We start from the raw sequence: 23477 nt of genomic DNA on the forward strand, positions 1-23477 counted from the left end.
TCCTTTATATGGAATCCAGGTTTTCCACATCATTTATTTAAAAAGGTTTTTGGGGGCTTGAAAGATGGCTCAGTGGTTAATGTCACTAGCAGCTCTTCCAGAGGTCCTGAGTTCAATTCCCAACAATCACATGGTGGCTGACAACCATCTGTAGTGATATCTGATGCCCTCTTCTAGTGTGCAGGCATACATACAGGAAGAATAATTTTTTTAAAATAGCATTTTCTTTAGTATATATTAGTTTTGCCAAAACCTGGGGCTGTTACCACTTGGATTGTTTCTTGATCACAGAAATGCATACACCCCCCTCCCCCGTGTGTGTTTGGTGTTTTATGAGACAGGGTTTATGTAGTTCTGGCTGTCTTCTGTAGACCAGGCTGGCTGCACACTCTGATCCATCTGCCTTTGCCTCCGAAGTGCTGTGATTAAAGGTGGGCACCTCCACTGCCCAGGCCTAGATGTTAATTTTATTTCAGTCTGTTTAGTGATATGGCTTTCAGTTTTCACTGTGGCTGTGTAATGTACATCGAGGTCGGACATTGTGTTACTTCCAACAATGCTTTTTATAGTAGATGTTGCTTTATTTAGAGACTTTTGTGCTTCCTTGTGAATTTCTAAGTTGTGACCTTTTTTATTTCTGTGGCCACTGCCATTGGAGTTTCTCCATCCCTTCTTACAACCACTTTCTGAACTTCACAAGTAATTCCTCCGTTGCTTTGTCTATCTAGTTTTCAATTTTTGCTGCTTTTTAGAGGTGTCTAAAGAGCTATAAGTCATGAAATATTTTTACATTTTTTGACTTAGGGAGTCTTCCATGTTCGATTTTGTCATTTGAATATTTTGTCATTTGATCCTTTAACCTTTTCAAGAAGTTGGTCAGATCTTCCTTCTTCCTCTGTTGAATATTAAAGACCTTATTCATAGTTTGGTTTCTGGTTCTGATTCCTCTGCTAATAAGATCCCCACATGACTCATATATTCCTGATGGGTCTTGAGGTTATTATTCCACTGGGGATTCTGGGCAGGATATTCAACATCTGTGGTCCAAACCCTGATAGAAATGGAATGGTCCCTCCCAAATGACCATGGCAGCCTGACTATTCATCATCATCCTGCCCTAGGAAGAGAGTGTTCTGGATCAACATCTAGTTCAGTTTGTATTCCCAGGAACAACAATTCTGAAGCCTTTGTATTCAGGGTATAATTGCTTCTCCATCCTGTGTTGGGGGTAGTGAGAGAAGGTCAAAGCAGATACCCTCGATTTTCAGAACACTTTCTGAGGAGCAATGCCAGGGTCAGGAAAAAGATTGGAATCGAACATACTAGATCAAGCCTAATGTGGTGGGAAATCCTACCAGACAGACGTCACTTGTCCACTAGGGGTGCATCATCCTCCGCCCTCAAGATGAATTCTCTCAGGGAAAGGCATAGCCTGAAAAACCTTTTAAACAACATGGAATAACGTTGAGAAGGGCACAGACTGATCTCAACACTTCTATTCAGATGGCAGATGCCCTGAACCTGGGCTCAGCCTTGTATCTATCTATCTACATTTCAATTGCTAAATACCTATGCAATAGCACTTGGGTAGGGCAGTGTGATAGAATCGACTTCCCAAATTACAACCTTAAATCAGGCCTAGAGCTTCTATTAATCTGATAAAACTGTAGGGGATTCTTCTCTGAACTCTTCTTGCTGGATGGCCTCCCTATTCCAGCTTCCCCACTGCGAATGGCCATCTTATCCCGATCTGAGCATCTGTATACAGAACCTGGGAAGAATGTTCAACGTTTAAAACATTCTGTAGCAGGCGAGTTTTAAATCACAACATACGGAACAAAGTAAACAGTAACGTTAATAGTCATTGCTGTCAAAGGTTCGACTCACATTCAAACAGCTCATTTTGAGAACCGGAGATTTTATAAGCGGCAGCCTGACTCCCCGTGGCTGTCCACGTGTAGACAATACTTGTTTCTACCGACCCTCTTGTGCAAATAGACTGCACTAAGCCAGAAACTTTATAAAACACCTTTCTGCGCTTCCGGAAACTCTCTCGCACTGAATTGTGGGAAATGTAGTCTCGCCCGCGGCGACGTCACAAACAGGGACCCTGGGAAGGGCGCTTCCGCGTTCCTTCTGCGCCTGTGCGTCTCTGCTCTCGGCCGGCTTCTCCAAAGTTGGTCCAGTGTCTCGGGCCCTGTTGGCGCTCTGGTAGCATCTCTGACATGGAGGTTGGTCCAGGATGTAGCGCAACCGGAGGGACGGTGCGGGGTGGGCGGGTCCGGGTTGGAGGGAGCACTCCGGTCGTTGGTGGGAGGAGGGAAGAGCTGAGTGGGAGGTGCTCTGCCACTTAGGCTGGGCCATTGCCTCTGGGTACAGGTTAGCGCTGGGGAGAGTGTCCTGGGGGGTGGTGCAGGGAGCGTCCGTTAGGATGCGGCTGCTTTAGTCTGCCCTGCACTTCTGGGACAGGGAGCTGGCTTGGTAGCCCAGGAGTGGAGAAAGGTGACAGGTGTAGCATCGCCCCTGCAGGGTGCATCTGATGACAGTTTGTCCCTGAGGAGCTTGCCATTTCCAAGAAACACCGTCTTGATGGCTGCTGTTCTTGTGAAGTTCTTGGCCTGTGTGGAGTGAGTGGAATCTCTGGGCCCTCCTGTGCTCATAGCCTGTTAGAGTTTTCTCTGGGGGCTATTGGTGTGATGGTTGGTTCGTTTTGTCAACCTGACACAATCTAGCGTCACAGGGAAGAGATTCTCAATAAGTTGTCTAGCTCAGGTTACCCTTGGGGATTGCCTTAATTAATTGATGTGGGGTGACCCCGCCCCACGGTGAACCTCACCGTTCCCTGACTTTGGGTCCTGGACTGTATAACTGAAGAAGGAAGCGTGTGTACATTCTTTCTGTCCCTATTCTTCTATTGATGTGACTAGCTGCTTCAAGTTATTAGTGCCTTGACATCTTGGCAGTGATGGGCTCTAGTCCAGAACTCTGAGCTTTTTACCTCTAGGATTTTTTTTGGTGGGGGGGGGGAGGCTATTTTATCGCATCAACTGGAAATGAGATTAAAACAGGATGTTAGTTCCTATCCATTATTCTAATTAAAAATTCTTTTAGGATTCCATATGTGATTACTGTATTTACATTATTTCTATTTCTTCTTCTCCCCTTCAATTTCTACTGTTTCCTCCACTTTCTCTTAAATCTATGACCTCTTTTTAATTATTGTTATTGTTTTAAACACACATACACACACACACACACACACACACACGTATGCACAAGCACAGCCTGACAAGTCCACTTGGTGTTGCTTGTATGTCTTTAGGTTTGATTGCTTAGGATTGTATGACCTATCAGAAACTCATCCCTGGAAGAGATCCAACATTCACTTTGACACTTTGACACATATGTGACCTGTACATGCATACACTCAACATCTATACACATAATGGAAAAATAAATAAAACTTTTTTAAAAAAGATGAAATTAGTTCTTGTCCACTGAAGAGATGTCAGGGCAGTTAAGCATGGCTGCTGCTCTTGCAGAGAACCTGGGTTCAGTTCCTAGCATCCAGCGTGGACAGTTGCCAACTCTAAGTCCAGCGCCAGGGGATCTAGTGCCTCTGGCTTCTGTGAGCACTGTACTCATGCACAATTAAAAATAAATATTTTTTAAAAATGGACTCATTTTCCTGCTGGGGCACTTGCCAGTAATATAGACTACAGTGATAGAAGTTGCTCCCAATGAATGATTGAGGGGTTTGGGAGTGAGTGTGTGCACAGCTGTAGGCTTTTGAGGTTATACACACACACACACACACACACACACACACACACACACGGACATTCAAAATTTTTTGAAAAATATTATCTTTAGCGATTATATAAATAACCACTACCTTTTGAATCACTTTTCTGGTGGCTGTGACAGACTACCTCACAAAGCAATTTCAGTAAGAAAGGAATCACTTTTGCTTACTTTTCCTTAAAGTTTGGGGTCCAGTCCATCCTGGTTGGAAAGTCATGGTGGCACGGAAGTGAGACAGCTGCTCACATTGTATCTGCAGTCAGGAACCAAAGAGAGATGGACGCCGCTGCTCTTGCTTTCTCAGCTGCGCCCATGGGACGGGGCTCCCTTCATTTCCCTTGGGTCTTCCACCTCGATTAGTGCCATCTAGAAACTCCGTCAAAGGCATACTCCGACATGCTGGAGCCCATTGACTTGGCAGTATTGATCATTACATGCTTTTACTTGATAAAACTGTGATTGAATTTTAACCTTATTGCTCTGTGCTCTTGTGGAATTAGCTTAAGATTCAAACCTTGCATAGCTATAGAATATTTTCTATATCATATTCTTACATTATAGCTTTATTTCTACTTTTCATACTTTGAAATGTTTTGTTAAAACCTTAGGCACAGGTACAGATTTGCCCAGGTCTACTCAGAGTTATGCCTATTATCCAGTCATTTGGGAAAGTAAGGCCAGAGGGTTACCAGGCATTTGACATCATGCAGGGTTATGTAGTGAGTTCCAGGCCTACCTGGGCAGCATTCGGAGGCCTTGTCTTAAACTAAAGAAGAAAGCGGCAAAGGAGATTTCATGCAGAATGTCTGTTGTTGCGTCTGGTTTTCCCCGTCTGACCTTTCATGCTGTTCACTTTATCGTTTTGACCACATTGCTGGGACTTTCCATGTTCCCTCAGCATCCTGACCACTTATGCTTCTGATGAGTGTCCCAGCGCAGATGGTGGCTTTCCTTTTTCTTCCCTTTGGATATGCTTCTGCATTCGCTTTTCCCAGCCCCCATTCCAGTTGTCTGCTTGCTCCCAGTTTTCCTGTTTCACTTAGGTTTCCTTCACACAATCCTGGTCACAATGACTTCAGTTACTGGTGAAGCTCTGTTACTTTCCAGACTGTTTCAATTCAGTTGAGATATTAGGTAGATCTACAATCCTGGATCCTATTGACTGGTTGGAAATCCATTATATCAGATATTATGTAATCTATTGTGTTCAAGTCTTTTTAAAAATAATATTTATCTAATCTGTGAATTTCATATATGTATTCAGTGCATTTGGTTAAATCTCCCCCCACCCCAACAGTTCCAGGCATCTCCCAAAATATTCCTGCCCCAGTTTCTTGTCCTGGTGGGTTTTGTTTATTTTTTTTAAAACCCACTGAGTTCACTTAGTGTTGCTCTAGTGTGCATGGTGTAGGGACATCCTCTAGATCATGAGCACTCACTGACCACACCTCCAAGGAAAAATGAGAATCTTTTACAGTGGCCATCAACTCCAGCAGCTCCTCAGGTAGGTAAGTCAATTTTGACTGACTTACCTTTTATGCTTTGTTTTGGGTTTTTGAGACAGATTCTTGTGTAGTTCAGGTTGTCCTTCAACTTGCTATGTAGCTGACATTGACTTTAACTTCTGTTTCTCCTGACTCCTGTATGCTGGCATTACTGGTGTGGGGCACCTTGCTCACTTTTCTGTCCTGTATTTTACTCCTCTGTGCCCTGTAAAGATGGTCAGCTGTCACTTTGTTCTTTCTTTGTGACTTATCCTTAAAACATAACTTATTGTTAAGACAGGACCTAATTGCTTCTCTAATTAGTTTAGGAAGTGGCAAAATTCCCCTGGGTGTAGGAAGAAAATTTGGAGGGTTGTGTGTGTGAATTTATAAGTAATCATTATTGTTATTATTATTATTATTATTATTTTGGTTTTTTGAGACAAGATTTCTCTGTAGCTTTGGAGCCTGTCCTGGAACTAGCTCTTGTAGCCCAGGCTGGCCTCAAACTCACAGAGATCCACCTGCCTCTGCCTCCCAAGTGCTGGGATTAAAGGCGTGCGCCACCACCGCCCAGCGAATTTATAAGTAATTATGAGTGAGAGGAGCTTAGCATTTTTGTTGTTGATATTAAATCCGAAATATTCCATCATCGCTCAACATCATTGATGAAGTTGTGGTGCCATGTTAGATTTATGATGTGTGTGTCTTGTTGGTGTCTTTACTGTTGTATTTCTAAAGTTCCCCCATAATCAGATACTAATACTAATTATTGAGAAGAAAGTTATCTAATAGGCATAAAAGCATGAAGTGGGATGTTAAGGTCAGAAATATATAGTAAGAAAATATTGCTTACATTTTGACTTTGTAAGTAGTTAAGCATAGTGCTGATTGTCTTTAGCTAACAGTATTCACTGATGTCCAGGGTATTTATGATCATTCTACTTAGTGATAAGAAGTAGAACTTGTTTCACCCAAGTGGTGGTGGATAACACAACCCAAAACTGCTGCCAGCCACCTGATGACTTCCCTTAATCTGTTGGGGACCTCCGCTCGAAGTTGATTCTTTGATTTTGCTGTGGAAAAGAATTCCTGGAAGCGGAGTGGGAATTTATTAAAAACAGAGTTGGGCCGTCAGGGAAGGAATAAGTCACCTCAGAAAGCATGGGGTGGACTTCTCAAAGGAGTATCTTTACAATAGCCCTATGCAGCATTTTGGCGGCTCTCAAGCTAGAACTCAAGGGTTACCGAGGAACCTCCATTGAGAAAATGCCTCCATAAGGCCCAGCTGTGGTCTGGGAGCCGGGAACCTGGATGTTTTGACCTGTTGCTGCTTTGTTACCTCAGACGGGCAGTTATTGAATCACTCAGCGTTTTTGATAGAGAAATGTTTGGGATTCTCTCTTCTCGGTTGGATTTGTGATTGGAAAGAGCTGTGATCCGTAGGTCTTCAGACTCTTTCTCCACATAGGTGCGATGGACCTTTTAGTGCCCCAATCAGCGACCTCACTGTGAAGAGGTTGGGAAAAAACAATAAAACAAGAAGCCCATTTGAAGTTCTAACTCTTTAATCTACTATAAATCATCTCTTACCTTCTAGAATTAATAATCATATTTTTTTGTAGAAAAATTTTTGATTGAAGTGACTTTGGAGAAAAAACTGTAACCTGAATGATTTAAGCCAGTATTAGCAAGTTTGAGATGTCCTCACATCAATTATTGACCTCGATTTTCTAAGCAGACAAACTCTGGTGCTTGCACCCACAGTGATGGCCTTGATATTGGACTAGGATATCACAAAGGTGTGAGAGCTATTGCTGATTTTTTTTTTCGAGACTAGGTTTTTCTGTAGCCTTAGAGCCTGTCCTGAACTCACAGAAATTGATCTGCCTCTGCCTCCCAAGTGCTGGGATTAAAGGTGTGCGCCACCACCACCCAGCTGCTGATTTTTTTTTAAACAAGTAGAATTCTGTGTGGTCTGAGTTTAGACCACTGTAACACAGGATGACTTCTTAATACATCCCTGCTAATACAGAAGGACAAGGCAGATGCAGCCAACTTAATCAAGTACCCTTAATCAAATATGGAAAATTGTCTAAATCTAATATTTTGTACTGAAGCCCTGCCCACGATCAAGGATTGCTGAAGTAGTGAATCTTAGTAAATGCATCAGACTTAAAGTTAATTCAGTGAAGCCCATGTTCTTTTCTTAAAGATATGTGTATGACTAACCTATTGCTATTAATTATTCCAACTATTTTCATTTGTGAATACCATCGTCTCATGTGTAATTATAAATCAGTGCAACCTTATTGAAAATTCAGTCTTCTCTTGCAAGGGTCATGTGCCCTCTGTGTAGGGAGCTCTGGCTAAGAACTGGTTATTCTGGCATCACCTTATCCAGGAAAACCACGAAGACTTTGGCAGTAGTCGTTTTGTTGCTGTGGAAAAGATGGAGAGGAGATGGATCACATAGGCACTGGAAATAGGAACTGTGTAGGACTGAGCATTCTTAAGTGAGTTGGGAAGCTTGGGGTGACTGATATCATTTGGTGGGGCAGTGATAAGAACCTATAGCCCCCACTGTGCTTCTCCCCAGCTCCGTTCCACTTTGTCCCACATGCTGTGAATTGGGCTGGGTGCTGGGAAAATGGGTGTTCCAACCTGTTGCTGTTTGTCTCATAGGACTGGCAGTTCTTGGTCACAGCCCCATATTTCTGCTGAGGGTTTAAGGTAATTTTTGACAAAGCTATCAAAAATATATACTGGAAAAAAAGACAGTGTCTTTAACACTTACTATGGAGAAAAATATTTCACACATAGAATAGCACAGGAAATATTCCCTTGAATAGACAATTGTGATATATGTAATTAAATGTCTTAACTAGAGTGAAGAGACAGCCTACAGAGTGGGGAAAAATCTTTGCTAGTCATATATCAGACAGGGTACTAATATTAAATGCATGAAAAGTAATGCAGATTCCATGTGTCTGGGTCTAACTGAACTTCTGTTTAACCTTGGGGTCTCTTTATAATGGGAGTTAGAAGCTTTGCTAGCCCTGAGGATTGCACAGATGCCTGTACAGAGCACTCATTGAGCCTTTCCACATCTCCCTAGCAAATACACAGATATTTGTCTAAATACAGCAGGGTGAGAAGTGGGGGGAGAAAAATGAAATAAAACTTTAAAATGATACTTAATGTATTTAAACTATTTAAAAAGCATTGTACTTTTATTTTTCAAATGTATAAATTTGTTAAATGTCCTCCAGCTCCTTTATACCTATGAATTCTTCCCTTTTTCTTGTCCCCTTGGATGCTCAAGTGTCCTTTGGTGTGTTGTCATTCACCTCGGTACTGACGTGGGTGCATTGTCAGAGGCTCAGCCCTTCCCTGGAGCTGCCGCACCAGGATCTGCTGTTCACTTCATTTCACGTGTAGCAGTTGAGAAGTGTGGCTGTAACTCAGTGTAACTCTCCCCTACGAGAAACGTAGAGTGTGAAGCATGTATTGTATTTCTGTCCTGTTCTGTATATCATGGAACATAATATCCATATGGGCTTGTTAGGGCATATGCCATCCCAGGAAGATGGACAATGTATAAGATTATGTAAAAGTTCCTCATTTGCTTATACTACTACTCTTTCATTTTATGTAAAATTAAAAATATACGTTTCCAGTCACCTTTTATTTATGTATTGATATTAAGCTCCCAATTATACTACTTAACTAAATTAACATATAGTGTTAATTTATTTTCATTTCAGGGACCGCTCTCCTTCAAGGATGTGGCCATTGATTTCTCTGCAGAGGAGTGTGAATGTCTGGACCTTGCTCAGTGGAATCTCTACAGGGACGTGATGTTGGAGAACTACAGCCACCTTGTGTTCCTGGGTGAGGATCACTTCCAGAGTGAATTCCTAATTCTCTGTAAACATGTGACTTCCTCCATTTGTAGAATAGCTCATGGGAACTTGTGCTTTCCAACAATGAGTTTCATATTTTGCATGATAACAGTTATTTCACAATTTTACGCATGCAATGTACATTGACTATACCCACCCTTATCCTCTGACCCTTTCCTCTGACCCCTGTTGATGCATGCTCTCTGATGAAGATCTTGTGCAAGTTATCATCGCTGCTTTGAATTTATGTGTACAACAGCCATGTATTGTCTAGAATTCAGTTCTCAATAGTTCTCGTTCCAATTCCCTTAACTCTTTATTTTTCCAATGTCCCTCCCGTGAAATTTCCTGAGCCTTAGAAGCATTGCTGCAGATGCCCACTTAGAGTTAAAACTCAGCAGTCAGCTATTCATAGTAGTGCTTTGGCCAGTTATGAGTCTCTGCATCAGCTACTACCAACTGCAAGCTACTACAACTGCTCCAATTAACGTTGAGGGCAGCACTAATGTATGCGTATAAACACAAATATTTAGGAGTCAGTTGGACATGATGTGCATATAGTAAAACAGCAGCTGTAGGGGCCTAGGGCCTCTGCAGCACAGCATTTAGCTAGCTTTGCAGTACCAGGCATAAGTGATTACTTACACACAATAGTTGTGCCCCATTTCTGCCACTGGACACATCTTGCTCAGGAGGTGGATACTATGTAGGCAGATGTTTTGGTAGGGACAGTCAGCTCCTCAATAATGACATAGAGATTTCTTATTAAATATGAAAGCTTGACCGATAGCTCATGCTTGTTTCTAACTAGCTCTTATAACTTAATTAACCCATTTCTATTCATTTACTTTCTGCCTTTATTACCTCATCTGTACTGCCCATCCTGCTTGCTCTGTGTCTCCTGGCCCCTCCACCTTCTTCTTTCTAGAACTCTCTCTCTGTCGCCAGAAGTCCCACCTGACCTCTTCCTACCTAGCTAATGATAATGACCATTCAGCTCTTTATTAAAGCAGTCACAAGGACACACTTTTGCACAGTGTAAAGAAATATTCCACAGCAATATTACAGTTTTCAGGGCTCACAGATGCTGACTTTTCTGTCCACAAAGCCTTCACATCACCTCCCATCCTGTGAAGGCTGGCCAGCCAGAAGAAAGCTTCCAGCTCTGTTAAAATTTGGAGTATCTTTGTTCTGCGACTGGAGTGTGTGCTGTCTTCAGTAATTGGTCTTTCGGTCTAGTCTTTTGGGCAACCAAGAGGAATGGAACAAGTTCACAATGCTTTGGTGGTCTCTGGCACACCCTGAGCAAAAATTCATGAAAGGCATTCTACCCCTGTAATGGAACTTAAAGAAAATGCACTATATCTTTTGAGAGCAGTAGTATCTACCCACTCCGGGTACATTCCTTGAGGCTTTAAATTATAATTTACAGTAGTTTACAGAGTAATAGCCTTCTGTGTGGCTTTCTCATGCGTACTTTTAGCTAATCTTCTTCCCTAGGTACTGGCCTTCCCCCCATGCATATCCATCTCCACTTGAATATCCCCACCCCAGTAATTCCTGACTCTACTCTCGTATCATCATGTTGTACCACCACCTTCTGTGCAGGCACGCCCTCTTCAGTGGCCCTTCTCTACCTTCTAGTCTGCTATACTCCAAAGGAAACAGAAATCTGAAATCCACAGCTAAGATCCATACATGAGAGGATATGTTTGACATTTGTCTTTCTGGCTCTCATTTACCTCACTCACCATTTACCTGCAAACTGCACAATTTCATGTCTCTCTCTATCCGAATGAAATCCTACTGTGCGTATAGAACACATTTTCACTATCTGCTCATCATTCTTTGGATACATAAGCTGCTTCAGTTTCCTAGCTGTTGTGAACGGAGCAGCAATGACCATGGACATGGAAGTATCTCTGAAGTAGGAGACGGAACCTTTCGAGTATGTGTCTAAGAATGATGTAGCTGGGTTGCATGGTAGTTAGGAAGTTTTACCTTCACCTTTTTGAGAATCCTCCACCTTCATTTCCATAATGGCTGCACCAGTTTACATGCACATTGTATTAAACATGTGTGTCACCACTGCCTGGTCTGTAAGGCTGACCAGTGGGGCTGTTTTACTCTTTGATTTTCAGGCAAGTTTTACTTATTAAAATACATTTATAGATGTTCTTTCTGTACATACTTGCCAAATTTGCCCATCCTTTGTCTTCTTAATGATAGCCTTTTCAGGTCAGGTGAGTTGGAGTCTCAAAGTAGTTTTAATCTTCATTTTCCTGATGACTAAGGATGACAGACACTTGTAAAAATATCAGCTTTGGGTTTATGTCTTTTGAGATCTGTGTTCAGCTTCAGGGCCCATTATTTGATTGGCTTGTTTCTTTACTTGGGCTGTTTTTCACGGTAGTTCCTGCCACATGCGTAGCTTCTGAATATCTTCTCCCATCCCTTAAGCTGCCTTTTCACTCAAGGAACAGTTTCCTTTGCTTTCAGAAGGTTTTTTAATCAATGGAGGCCCAGTTCTTCAACTATTGACCTTACTCCCTAGGGACCAGAGTCCTCTTCAGAAAGACCGTATTTATTTCTGCGTTGAAGTGCATTATTTTTTCCTCAAGCACTTTCAGAGATTCTGGTCTCTCAATGAAACCCTCAGTTTATTTTGTAGTTGATTTTATTTAGTTTAGTTCTTATACACATAGATAGCCAATATTTCCTGTACCATAGTGGAGAGCCTTCTTTTCAGTGAGAATTTTTGGCAAGCTTCTCTAATATCTATTGAGCTGTAGTTTGATGAAGTTATATCTGGGTATGCTAGTCTACTTTGTGTTGGGAGAGTGAGACCCCAGATCCTGAATTTCTTGTAATCCCCTGATCTGAGTGCCTACAGCTGCTCTGAGCACGAGACCTTCAGGAGTTCCTGATGGCAGGAGAGTGGTTTCTGGTGGGTTTAGCTGGGGCGTGGCTATCTCTATATAATCTGCCCCTGAACACAATAAAGGGAGCATTCTTGGGGAATTCAAGGATGACCTGTGTCGTTGTCTTTCTGTCTGTGTGTGTCTGTGTATTTTAACCTCCAGCCCCTTGCCCGAATCTCGCAAACTGGGTGCCAGCGCACCGACGCAGACACGGGGGGGTGGTGCGTGGCAATTGGAGGTCTGCACCGAGATTTCGGCAATTGGAAGTCCCAGCTGAGATATCAGGAACTAGGGAACGCTGAGAGGTTGCCCTCAGAAGGTGAGGGTGGATTGGGGTATATGTGTTAATCCTGACGTCCTTCGCTTGGTTTGGCAGCAAGTGGAACTCCAACCGAGAAAGAGGGGTAAACGAACAGGGTTGTCCCCAGCCGGAGGGGACGTATATATTGGGAAAAGATAGAATGTATATAGCTTAAAAAAAAAGATAAATGTGTACAGATGTATAATATGTTGATTGTGTTGTCTTTTGTGTTCTGGACTGGAGAAAGACATTTGATTCTAGGAACTACTAAGAAAGGTACCTTGACTTTAAAATAGGGGCTTAAGAATTTGATGTTTTGGAAAGGAGGTTCTGTTTTTGTCTCCACAGACGATGAGAGCCTAAGGATTTATTCGATATTTATGTGGTTTGAATCCCCGAGACCTCCTGAAATGTTGCAGTGGAGTGTGAGCAGTGGCGGCTGCAAGGCCAAATGGCTCCAGGCGGCCAGTGCTGAGGGGCTGCGATGCAAACCCCAGGACCTGCCTTGAGGAACGAGGCAAGAACGCTAGGCCCGCTTCCAGTGTGGGCCTCAGGGCGCAAAAGCGCAGCAGGACTGCGACCCGCATCTGAGCGCGACTGGAAAATGGCAGTGAATTGCAATAAATACTCCTAAGAATGCAGCGTCCCCACTCAGCAGGAAGTAGCCAGACAGATTGACAACGCCCAAATTCCCTAAGTGGGGCCCCTTCAGTGGTTGCAGAGCAGCAAGCCTGCTTTCCTGAGTTCTGCTCCACTCCATGCACCAGTTTGGACCCAGAACGAAAGCAGCTGGGGCTAGAAGGCAGCTGGAGCAGAGCTTTGCTAGGTGGCTGTGGTGGAAGGCACATTGCCTCAACCCAGTCGGTGCCTAGCCTGGCGGATGCCACAGCAGTGCCAGAAGTATCAGCAAACGCAACAAGTGCTGGAGCTGAGACAAGCTGGAGCACAGACCCCACTGGGCTGCCCGAGAACGCAGCAGCGGGGCCAGGAAAAGGCAGTGGCAGTTCTAGGCTCTGCAAGCCGAAGAGTCTGTGACAGAGCGAATTTAAATCAAGAGACTGCCCTATTGTAGGAACAGGTGGACTTATGGCTAGTACAACAAATGTCTTGTTCATTATTTCATTTGTGTGACATCTGTTAATATTGCTAATGCCTCTTATGTGGTAAACAACTCAATGGTTACTTGAATAACCATTGAAATGTTACAATTGGCACACCAGATTGTACTGTTTAGCCAAAGGGATGGTTGAAGACCATAGCTCAAATGGGAGGTTGGGTCCAGTGGTGACTGGGGACCCTACTGCTGGCAATCTTAATGCCTGTTGCCATGGGCATTCATCCTTAAATCCTGTGTAAGATCAGACAACCCATGAGAATGCAGCATATCGTCACTTAGCAGAAGCAGGATCAGCTGGGCTGCTAGGGAAGCCAAAGCGGTGCACGAGCGAGAAGGTGTCTTCCATGCCCTCCGCTGACAAGAATGAATGTGTCACAGGGGGTATGGCAGCTGGGGTATGTTATTTAGGGGACTGCTGAAGGAGCAGTGGTTTCTGACTGCTCCTGGGGTCATGGCAAAGCCACTCCTAAAAGTCCCGAGTCTGAAATGGTCACACACCTCTGTTCACTTGAGGGGAAGAGGGTGTGTGGGAAATAGTATGAGGAACCAACAGTCTCTGGGATACTTGAATCTACCTGTCTTACAGGCTTAAGTTGCTCTCTTGTGTTTCCTAAAAGCCAGTATTCTCCTGAGGAGATGCTGTCACTCTCTCCTGAGTACAGGTTCAATCAAGATGATCAAAAGGCTGTGTGGTCAGGAGGGTCTTCTGTTTTATAAAAAATTTAGGGGGGAGATGCTGGGAGCAGTGAGACCCTAGATCCTGAATTTCTTGTAATCATCTGAGTGCCTACAGCTGCTCTGAGCATGAGACCTTCAGGAGTTCCTGATGGCAGGAGAGTGGTTTCTGGTGGGTTTAGCTGGGGCGTGGCTATCTCTATATAATCTGCCCCTGAACACAATGAAGGGGGCATTCGTGGGGAATTCAAGGATGACCCGTGTCGTTGTCTCTCCATCTGTGTGTGTCTGTGTATTTTAACCTCCAGCCCCCTTGACCGAAGCTCGGTAACTGGGTAATAGCACACAGAGCGCAGACACGGGCGCGGTGCACAGCAATTTTGTCTCTATGTCTGTTTTGGTACCAATACATACTCTTTCTATTACTGTGGTTCCATATTAGGACTTGAATACAGGTATGATTACATTTCATAAAGTATTTTACTCAGTATTACATTGGCTAAATTTAAATATTTTTTCTGTGAAGAATGGCATCTTTTTTTTTTTATTGGAATTGCATGGAATGTATAGATTGCGTTTACTAGAATGGTCATTTTCAGAATATTGTCTCTTCGATCCATAAGCATGGGGAGTTTTTCCATCTTCCAGTATTTTCTTCAGTTTCTTTTTATTTTTTTTCTTCAGATTCTATTTATTGCTTTAAACTTTTCATTGTAGAAGATTTTTATTTCGTGGGTTAGGTTTGTTCCAACATATCTTCTTTTCTTTTTCTTTGGGTGGGGGTATAGGTTTAGTGCATGAGAATTTCTTTGTTTTTGCTGTATAGAAAACACTAATTTTTGTTATTTGTGTTCTTTTTTTCTGGTGGAGTCCTTTGGGTCTTTTATATAAAAAGTCAAATTTTCTGAAAACAGGTATTTATTGGGATAGTTGTAAAATTTCTGAGTTTGTTTATGTGGTAAATTACATTTATTGATTTTATGTATGTTAAACTATCGCTGCATATGAGGGATGAAGTCCAGATGATGATCATTGTGATGTCTTTTTTTGCAAGTATTGAGACATTTTGCATCTATGTTCATCAGTGGGCTATCGTTTCATTCCTTCCTTTCCTTCCTTCCTTCCTTCCTTCCTTCCTTCCTTCCTTCCTTCCTTCCTTCCTTCCTTCCTTCTTCCTCCTTCCCCTTTCTTGTGCCTTGTCTGCTTCTGATATCAAGATCATATGAACTAACAAAATTAATGCAATATAGGATAAATTAAGTATATCTACAACAGATAATGAAATTGATAGTAATTTTAAAAACCTCCCAACTTGAAAAAGCCTGTGCCCAAGTGGATTTATTTCAGATTCCTACCAAGCCTTCAAGAAGAAATCATGGTAATGTTTCTCAAATTATGCATTAACTAGAGGAAGAAAGCCTCCAATTCCTTTCACAAAGTCAGATTGCTGCTCTTCAGGAAGACTTGGGGGAGGTGTAGGTGTAGTTGATGAAGTTAATTACTGTTCTTGTTTTCAACCTTCTTTCGGTAGTGTGGCTCCTTCTACTTGGGATTTTAGAATTGAGACACATGAAGTGAGAAGCATACATCTTAAAACATTTACCCAGCAGCTTTATTTTTTTTCTTGAGGTATAGCTTCAAGTATTGAATATGCCTATCAGGAAACATCTAAAGAAAATTATTTTCTACCATCTTTTATTCTGTTTTCATTTTTTAAATAAATACAATATAAATGTCAGTCCTGGAGAAAAACATAGAACCATCACATCTGCCTTTCCTTCTAACAGGTCTGGCTTTCTCTAAGCCGTACTTGGTCACATTTCTCGAGCAAAGACAAGAGCCCTGGGATGTGAAGGGATCAGAGCCCATCGCTGTGCATCCAGGTATGTGGGAATGAGAGGATCAGAGCACATAAGTGAGACCCAGAGATGCTGCAGAAGGGCAGGAATCGAAAGGTGGATGGACGGATTAGAGGCTTTGTTTCAGGGATACTCTGCTTAACATCTCTCAAAGGAGGACATTTTCCAACAGATGTTTTTTATGCTTTTATTTCCTCATATCTGTCCTTCTACTCAAGTGATGTCTGCGTGCATTTCCAGTGACAAAAAAAGGTCTGTCCTATTGCAGGCGAGGGTCTGGATCACTACAGCCTACAGTCTGTCCTACTGCAGGCGAGGGTCTGGATCACTACAGCCTACAGTCTGTCCCATTGCAGGCGAGGGTCTGGATCACTACAGCCTACAGTCTGTCCTATTTCAGGCGAGGGTCTGGATCACTACAGCCTACAGTCTGTCCTATTGCAGGCGAGGGTCTGGATCACTACAGCCTACAGTCTGTCCCATTGCAGGCGAGGGTCTGGATCACTACAGCCTACAGTCTGTCCCATTGCAGGCGAGGGTCTGGATCACTACAGCCTACAGTCTGTCCCATTGCAGGCGAGGGTCTGGATCACTACAGCCTACAGTCTGTCCCATTGCAGGCGAGGGTCTGGATCACTACAGCCTACAGTCTGTCCCATTGCAGGCGAGGGTCTGGATCACTACAGCCTACAGTCTGTCCCATTGCAGGCGAGGGTCTGGATCACTACAGCCTTGTCATTGCTTGCTATGCCTCAGAAGCTTATACACATTTCTAGCAACTTTTGTGTCAGGGCTTTATAGAAAAGTGTCACCACAAATAAATTTCTCTGATTACATTTATATGCTTAGTAATTAAAGTTGTCCCATCAGATTTCTTTATAAATTATTGTAGTTTATGAATTGTTATAGTGTGTTTCTGTGAATTTTCTGCCATATGTTGTTTGCCAGTGATTTATGATTTATAATGCATTGTTTTTGTGGGTATGCGATAGCAGAAAGTTACACACAGGTAGATATTGGAGAATATTGTACACTGTATGAATATGCATTGCTGTGATTGTTCTAATAGAGAGTTGAATGGCCAGTAGCTAGGCAGGAGGTGAAAATGGGACTTCTGCAAACAGAGGACTTTGGGAAGAAGAAAGGCAGAGATGCCAGGAGACACAGAGCAAACAGGATGCACAAGAGAAGAGATTAACAGCCACAAGCCATGTGGGAGCATGTAGATTAATATAAATGGGTTAATTTCAGTTATAAGAACTAGTTAGAAACAAGCCCCAGCCACAGGCTGCACTTTCATAATAGATAAAAAGTCTGTGTCATTATTTGGGAGATGGCAGGGCAGAGGAAGACTCAGTACATAAAAGGTGGGATATTTTGGTTACATTCTGACGCTTATAAGACTGCCAATAAAGTTGACTTTGAATCAGGTCAGAGTCTGGCTGACCAAAATTAGCCAAAGAGGTTTTGGAGGACTGAGGACAGATAGTAGGGTGGGGCTGAGAGAGCATCTTGGCCCTTTTTTGATTGAGGAACAAGGAGGGGGTCACTAGTCTCTTTTCTGCTGCCTTTCTGATCATTTAGGTTCTTACCCTGATATCTGACTCCCGAGTTTTTATTGTTAAAGAGTAGTTAAATGTTTCAGCTAGGTGAGTAATTTTAGTAGCTTACCAATAACTTTCAAAATTTTCCTGAATTTGCAATTGCATTTTCTGTGTTTTACTTTATATCAGCTCCCTCATCTGTTGATAGTGTCCTTAAATATAACTTACATTATGATTGGATGACAGCTTCTTGTAGTGGGTCTTTAGGACAATGTAAGGTAATAAATTGTAAGTCATGACTAGTTCCAAATGAAACTGATGTTCTTTTTTCAAATATTAAATACTAGTTCTGTATTTCATGCTTTTTGTCTTTGTCCTTCATTGGTTACTTAATAGTTGTTTTATCCTGCTAAATGAGTATTTTTAGAAGTTATAATTTCACAAACAATTGATAAATGTTGCCTCTGCTGAAACTTCTGTATTTAAAGGTAAACTTGAACATCTTTTTTTTTTTTTTTTTTTGTTTTTTCAAGATTGGGTTTCTCTGTAGCTTTGGAGCCTGTCCTGGAACTTCCTCTGTAGACCAGGCTGGCATCAGAATCACAGAGCTCTGCCTGTCTTTGCCTTCTAAGTGCTGGGATTAAAGGCTAGTGTCACCACTGCCCAGCAAACTTGAAAATCTTAAAATCATCCAATAGCTTTTATTTTAACAGAGATTGAAAAATATTTAACATGAAATTTACTGTTTTAAATATTTGGGGCATTGATCAAAACATTCAAATTGTTATGTTGTAAATCTTTCAGAAATGGTTTAACTTTCAAACAATAAACAGGAAAATAATCTTGTACTTTTTTCTCCATTCTGTCTAGTCACCATTCCAGTAAGTGTTCTATGAAGTTCTCCGTTCTAGAATTTTCATGTATTTCTAATCAGTTGATATCTGTCTTATGTAATGGGCATATTTCATTATTTCCTTATCATAAATATTCCATTCTTGCTTACCTTAAATGTGGGGTGTGTGTGTGTGTGTCTACTGAGGGCTTCTGGTTGCTCTGAAGGGCAGAAAACAACTTGCAGGATTCTGTTCACTGTTTCCACCATGTAGGACTCTGGGAATACCTTTATACACAGATCCATTTCACTGGCTTGAGAGTACTTCTAAAATTTTGAATAATGTTCTATGGTTTTTCAGTGGAAGTTGGTATTGTTTTACTTATTATATTTTTTGACTGCTGCTGCAGTGAGTATTGTTATTGGATCATGTTTATTTTCCCATTAATAAGAATAAATTGCATTTGGAACTGAATCTATGGATGTAAGGATTCATATGAAAGATAAACTTTATAATTATAGCTATGAGGTTAATCTTTTACTGATACTTCCACCTTCACTCAACAGGAATAAAACCTCTTAAATTTAAGGAATGTGGCAAGACCTTCCCTTGGAATTCACTTCTTATTCAACACCGTAAAACTCATCCTGGAGAAAAACTGTACAAATGTGGTGAATGTGGCAAGGCCTTCAATGTTCGCTCAACACTTTATAAGCACCATAGAATTCATACTGGAGAGAAACCCTACAAATGTAAAGAATGTGGCAAATCTTTTACTTGTTCTTCCAGCCTTAACCAACACCATAGAATTCATACTGGGGAGAAACCCTACAAATGTGAATGTGGCAAAGCTTTTAATAATTCTTCAGCTCTCACACAGCACCAAAGAATTCATACTGGAGAAAGACCATACAAGTGTGAAGAATGTGGCAAAGCCTTTAATAATTGCTCGGCCCGTACGCGACACCAAAGAATTCACACTGGAGAAAGGCCCTACAAATGTGCAGCTTGTGGCAAGACCTTCAATTTTCCCACATCCCTGTCTCAACACCAGAGAATTCACACTGGAGAGAAACCCTACAAATGTGAAGAATGTGGCAAAGCCTTTAACTGTTCTTCACATCTTAAACAACACCGAATTATTCACACCGGAAAGAAACCCTATAAATGTAAAGAATGTGACAAAGCTTTTAACTGTTCTTCCAGCCTTAACCAACACCGTAGAATTCATACTGGGGAGAAACGCTACATATGTGAGGAATGTGGCAAAGCCTTTAATAATTGCTCAGCTCTTACTCAACACCAAAGAATTCATAGTGGAGAGAAACCCTACAAGTGTGAAGAGTGTGGCAAATCCTTTTATAATTGCTCAGCCCTTTCTCGACATCAAAAGATTCACACTGGGGAGAAACCCTACAAATGTGCTGATTGCGGCAAGGCTTTTATTTTTCGATCATCCCTGTCTCAACACCAGAGAATCCACACCGGAGAGAAACCCTACACATGCAAAGAATGTGGCAAAGCCTTTAACTGTTCTTCACACCTTAACCAACATGGAAGAATTCACAGTGGAGAGAAACCTTACAAATGTGAAGAGTGTGGCCAGACGTTCATCTGTTCTTCATACCTACATAAGCATCAGAAGATTCATGCTATCGAGAAACTCTATGAATGCAAAGAATGTGGCAAAACCTTTAGCTGTTCTTCATATCTTAAGTATCATCAGAGATTTCATACTGGGGGAAAATTGTACCCATGCAAAGAATGTGACAAAACCTTTAGGTCGTCTTCATACCTTAGGAATCATCAGAGATTTCATACTGGAGAGAAACCATACACATGCAAGGACTGTGACAAAGCCTTTGTTAATTCATCAAGCCTTCTTGTCCACCAAAGGATTCACACTGGAGAGAAACCGTACAAATGCAAAGAATGTGGCAAGGCCTTTCGGTGTTCTTCTTATTTTAAGTATCATCAGAGACTTCATACTGGAGAGAAACCCTACACATGCAAAGAATGTGGAAAAGCCTTTGCTAAATCTTCATGTCTCATTCTACACCAAAGAATTCATACTGGTGAAAAACCCTACAAATGTGCAGAGTGTGGCCAGGCCTTTATCTGTTCTTCATACCTGAGGAAACACCAGAGAACTCATACTGGTGAGAAACCGTATACCTGTGAAGAATGTGGCAAAGCTTTTAGCATTTACTCAACCTTCATTCAACACCAGAGAATTCATACTGGAGAAAAACCTTATAAATGTAAGGAATGTGAGAAAGCATTTAATAATCATTCTGCCCTAATTAAACATCAAAGAATTCATACTGGAGAGAAACCCTACACATGCAAAGACTGTAGTAAAGCCTTTAATAATAGCTCAAGCCTTATTCGACATCAACGAGTTCATTCCGGAATTGAAACTCTAGAAGTTCAAGGGATGTGGCAAGGCCTTTAGTAATAATTCAACTCTTAGCTTGAAAAACATAGTAGGGAGAAAGTGAATGGAAAAAAAGGTGATTAATAAGTGTTTTATAACATACAGTGTAAAAATTCATGCATGGAAGAAACTACAAGTTCAAATAGTGTTGCAAGTCTGCTAGCTCTTCATATCTTAATTACTAGCAGAGGATTTGTATTGGGGAGCCCTCAAAATATGTGTCAAGGCGCTTAATAAATGCTCACTCCTCATCAGTGAATTCATGTTTCATAGAAATCTTACCATGTATTGACTTTGGAAAGAACTCTGTCCAATGTGTATGAGCAAAGTAGTTATGCAGGAAGAAATTATGTAAACAGAGTAGAGCAAAACTCAGATCTTAATGGATATGAGAATTACTGTAGGTGGTTAATTTTTATGAATATATAGAACAATGTAAAAATTAAATATTGTTTATAAATTGTGGGACATTCTTTGATGTGATAGAAATAAATTATCAGACATCAGAATTATGTATATAACTCATCTCAATAAGGATATGAATTTGTGAATGAGACCATATTTACTATGTAGCCTCATGTTTGAAAACAAAACTTAGCACAACTCTCAAACTGTGTTAGCAGAACAAGACTAGTTTCTGATTTTAGTCTACAGAGAATTATTTCCACAGAGAATATATAGTGGGTATAATATATACAGGGGTTCTATGTAAAGCTTACTTCTTTAAATAAACAAACTTGAACGGCTTGTAAAGTAGTGTCTCTTATTGTCCAACATATCCTATCATAGACAGTAAAATATTCTACCTTACTAAGGGAGGTAGGTGACAGGATTCAGTTGTATACTGCTGAGAATTATTTAAGTAACTAGTCACTGTATCTGAGATGCCAGTGTCTTTCAGATGATTTGGAGGATATTATTTCATATGTTACATATTTGTTAATATCCCCATCTTGTGGAATTAAGGAGGATAATTATGTTCAAGTTTTCTGAAGCTTGAATTGTATTAGTATTTATAAAATTTTATTATATATATGCTACTCTTTTTACCTGCAAAACCCACTTAAATTTTGTTATGTATTACACTGAAATATCTTATTCTTAAAATCAAACTTTAGGAATTAAGAGAATAGAAACCCATGAGTATTTGAATGCTTTCATTTAACTGTTGCTGGCCTGACCAGCAAGAATTAATATATTATAAAAGAAATACCTGTTCTCCTCTCTTTGTCTTTCAAGATATTGAAACAATGGTTCTCAAAAAATTAGAATTTTACCAAGATCCTGCTGGGAGAAGAAAAAGCCCTAGGGCACCCACAGGATGCACTTGTGTTTTCGAGAAAGACTCTGATAGCTTTGCTGAGAAGACTAGTGCCAGAGAGATGGGTTGTGACCATGCTGGTCAGGAGACCACGTCTTGGCCTGACTGCATAGTTATGTGTCCATTTGCCTTCACGTTAAATCCTGTCTTTGTGTTAGGAGTCCGAAGATGGACTAGCAAGTTAATGGATCTCTTTTTCCCTTTGTCCAGTGTGACTACATTGAATAAATCTTTGTGGGCATTTTTTTTAATTTGGGTGTTCCTTGGCTTATCATTGACGGGTGACAGAACCTGGGTAGTTGAGACACAGGCTGTAAGAAGAACGGGGAATTAAGTTAATTTTTAAATAGTTGGCACTGCTTAGGAAACTATTAACCACTTTTTTCTGAAAATGAAAGATACAAACCACACAGACACACACCTGAAATTTCTCCAAAATGACATGGTTAATGGCTTTGCTTCTCTTATTGCTAATTCTCTTATCTTACATGAGAAATTATGCATCACCTAATATATAACTTTATCAACATTCACAAAATGTGATTTGGCCAGCTAAGTGCTTTTATGAATATTTTAATGTTACTTAATGTCTTTCAGAATTTACTTTGAAAATTTAATTTCAGAGTTTCCACACCTCCGGACGTGGCCTTTCATCATTATTTTATTTTTAACACCACAATTTAAGTCAGTTTTTTTCTTGTTCCCATCAGTTTGATAAGGTAAATTTTAATATTCAGTAAGTTTACTGAAGCAGTTCAATCAGGTGAGAACTAGGAAGGCTCCGTGTATCATAGGGTTTGTGCATAGGTGGAAGAAGCACAGGGCAGGCACATAGAGGAAAGCTGCACAGGGTTAGGAAGCTCCACAGGCTCTGGGCACAGAGGGAAGGGTGAAAAGATCACGCCAGGGAAGGTGGGAGCACCACAGATAAGCATGCTCAACTGTGATGGAGCTGAAGACTGGAGACACAGGTGTGCGGAAAAGAGACCAGTTTGTTTTCTCTCGTTTATCTTAGGAGAGGATTGTAAGAGAACCCAGTAAGGTACATGTGACATCTCTCCCACAGCTTAGGGTCTCGAGACAGAAATGAAAGCCTTGACGAAAGGAATTTGAGTTATTTTCTGTGGCTATGTAAAAATGATGTCTAAGTATAGTATACAGTTATACCTTAATGGGCCACTATCCAGTCAGTATTCTTGGTCTCAGAGTGGCTAAAAAGGTGAAGTTTTGTTACAAAGGAAAATAGGATTGGTGATCTGGCTTTTTCTTTAGAGTC

The 23477-nt window shown here is 41.2% G+C and overlaps 1 protein-coding gene across 2 annotated transcripts in view; it reads left to right on the top strand.

Annotated features, from left to right (window-relative positions):
• The window catches only part of LOC119808886 (zinc finger protein 420-like), a 38654-nt gene extending 17021 nt beyond the window's left edge, over positions 1-21633 (top strand). The window contains exons 1-4 of one of the 2 annotated variants that reach the window (XM_038321420.2): positions 2117-2231; positions 9056-9182; positions 15995-16090; positions 19010-21633. In XM_038321420.2, the coding sequence (XP_038177348.2) occupies positions 2226-2231; positions 9056-9182; positions 15995-16090; positions 19010-20898 (2118 nt within the window). In that variant the 5' untranslated portion in view covers positions 2117-2225 and the 3' untranslated portion in view covers positions 20899-21633. Of the gene's footprint in view, positions 1-2116; positions 2232-9055; positions 9183-15994; positions 16091-19009 lie in introns of those variants that run through there. The other variant, XM_042054623.1, reaches the window with a different exon arrangement.
• Positions 21634-23477: the final 1844 nt, after the last annotated feature.

Source organism: Arvicola amphibius, chromosome 3 (assembly GCF_903992535.2).
Source record: "Arvicola amphibius chromosome 3, mArvAmp1.2, whole genome shotgun sequence".
Classification (NCBI taxonomy): Eukaryota; Metazoa; Chordata; class Mammalia; order Rodentia; family Cricetidae; genus Arvicola; species Arvicola amphibius.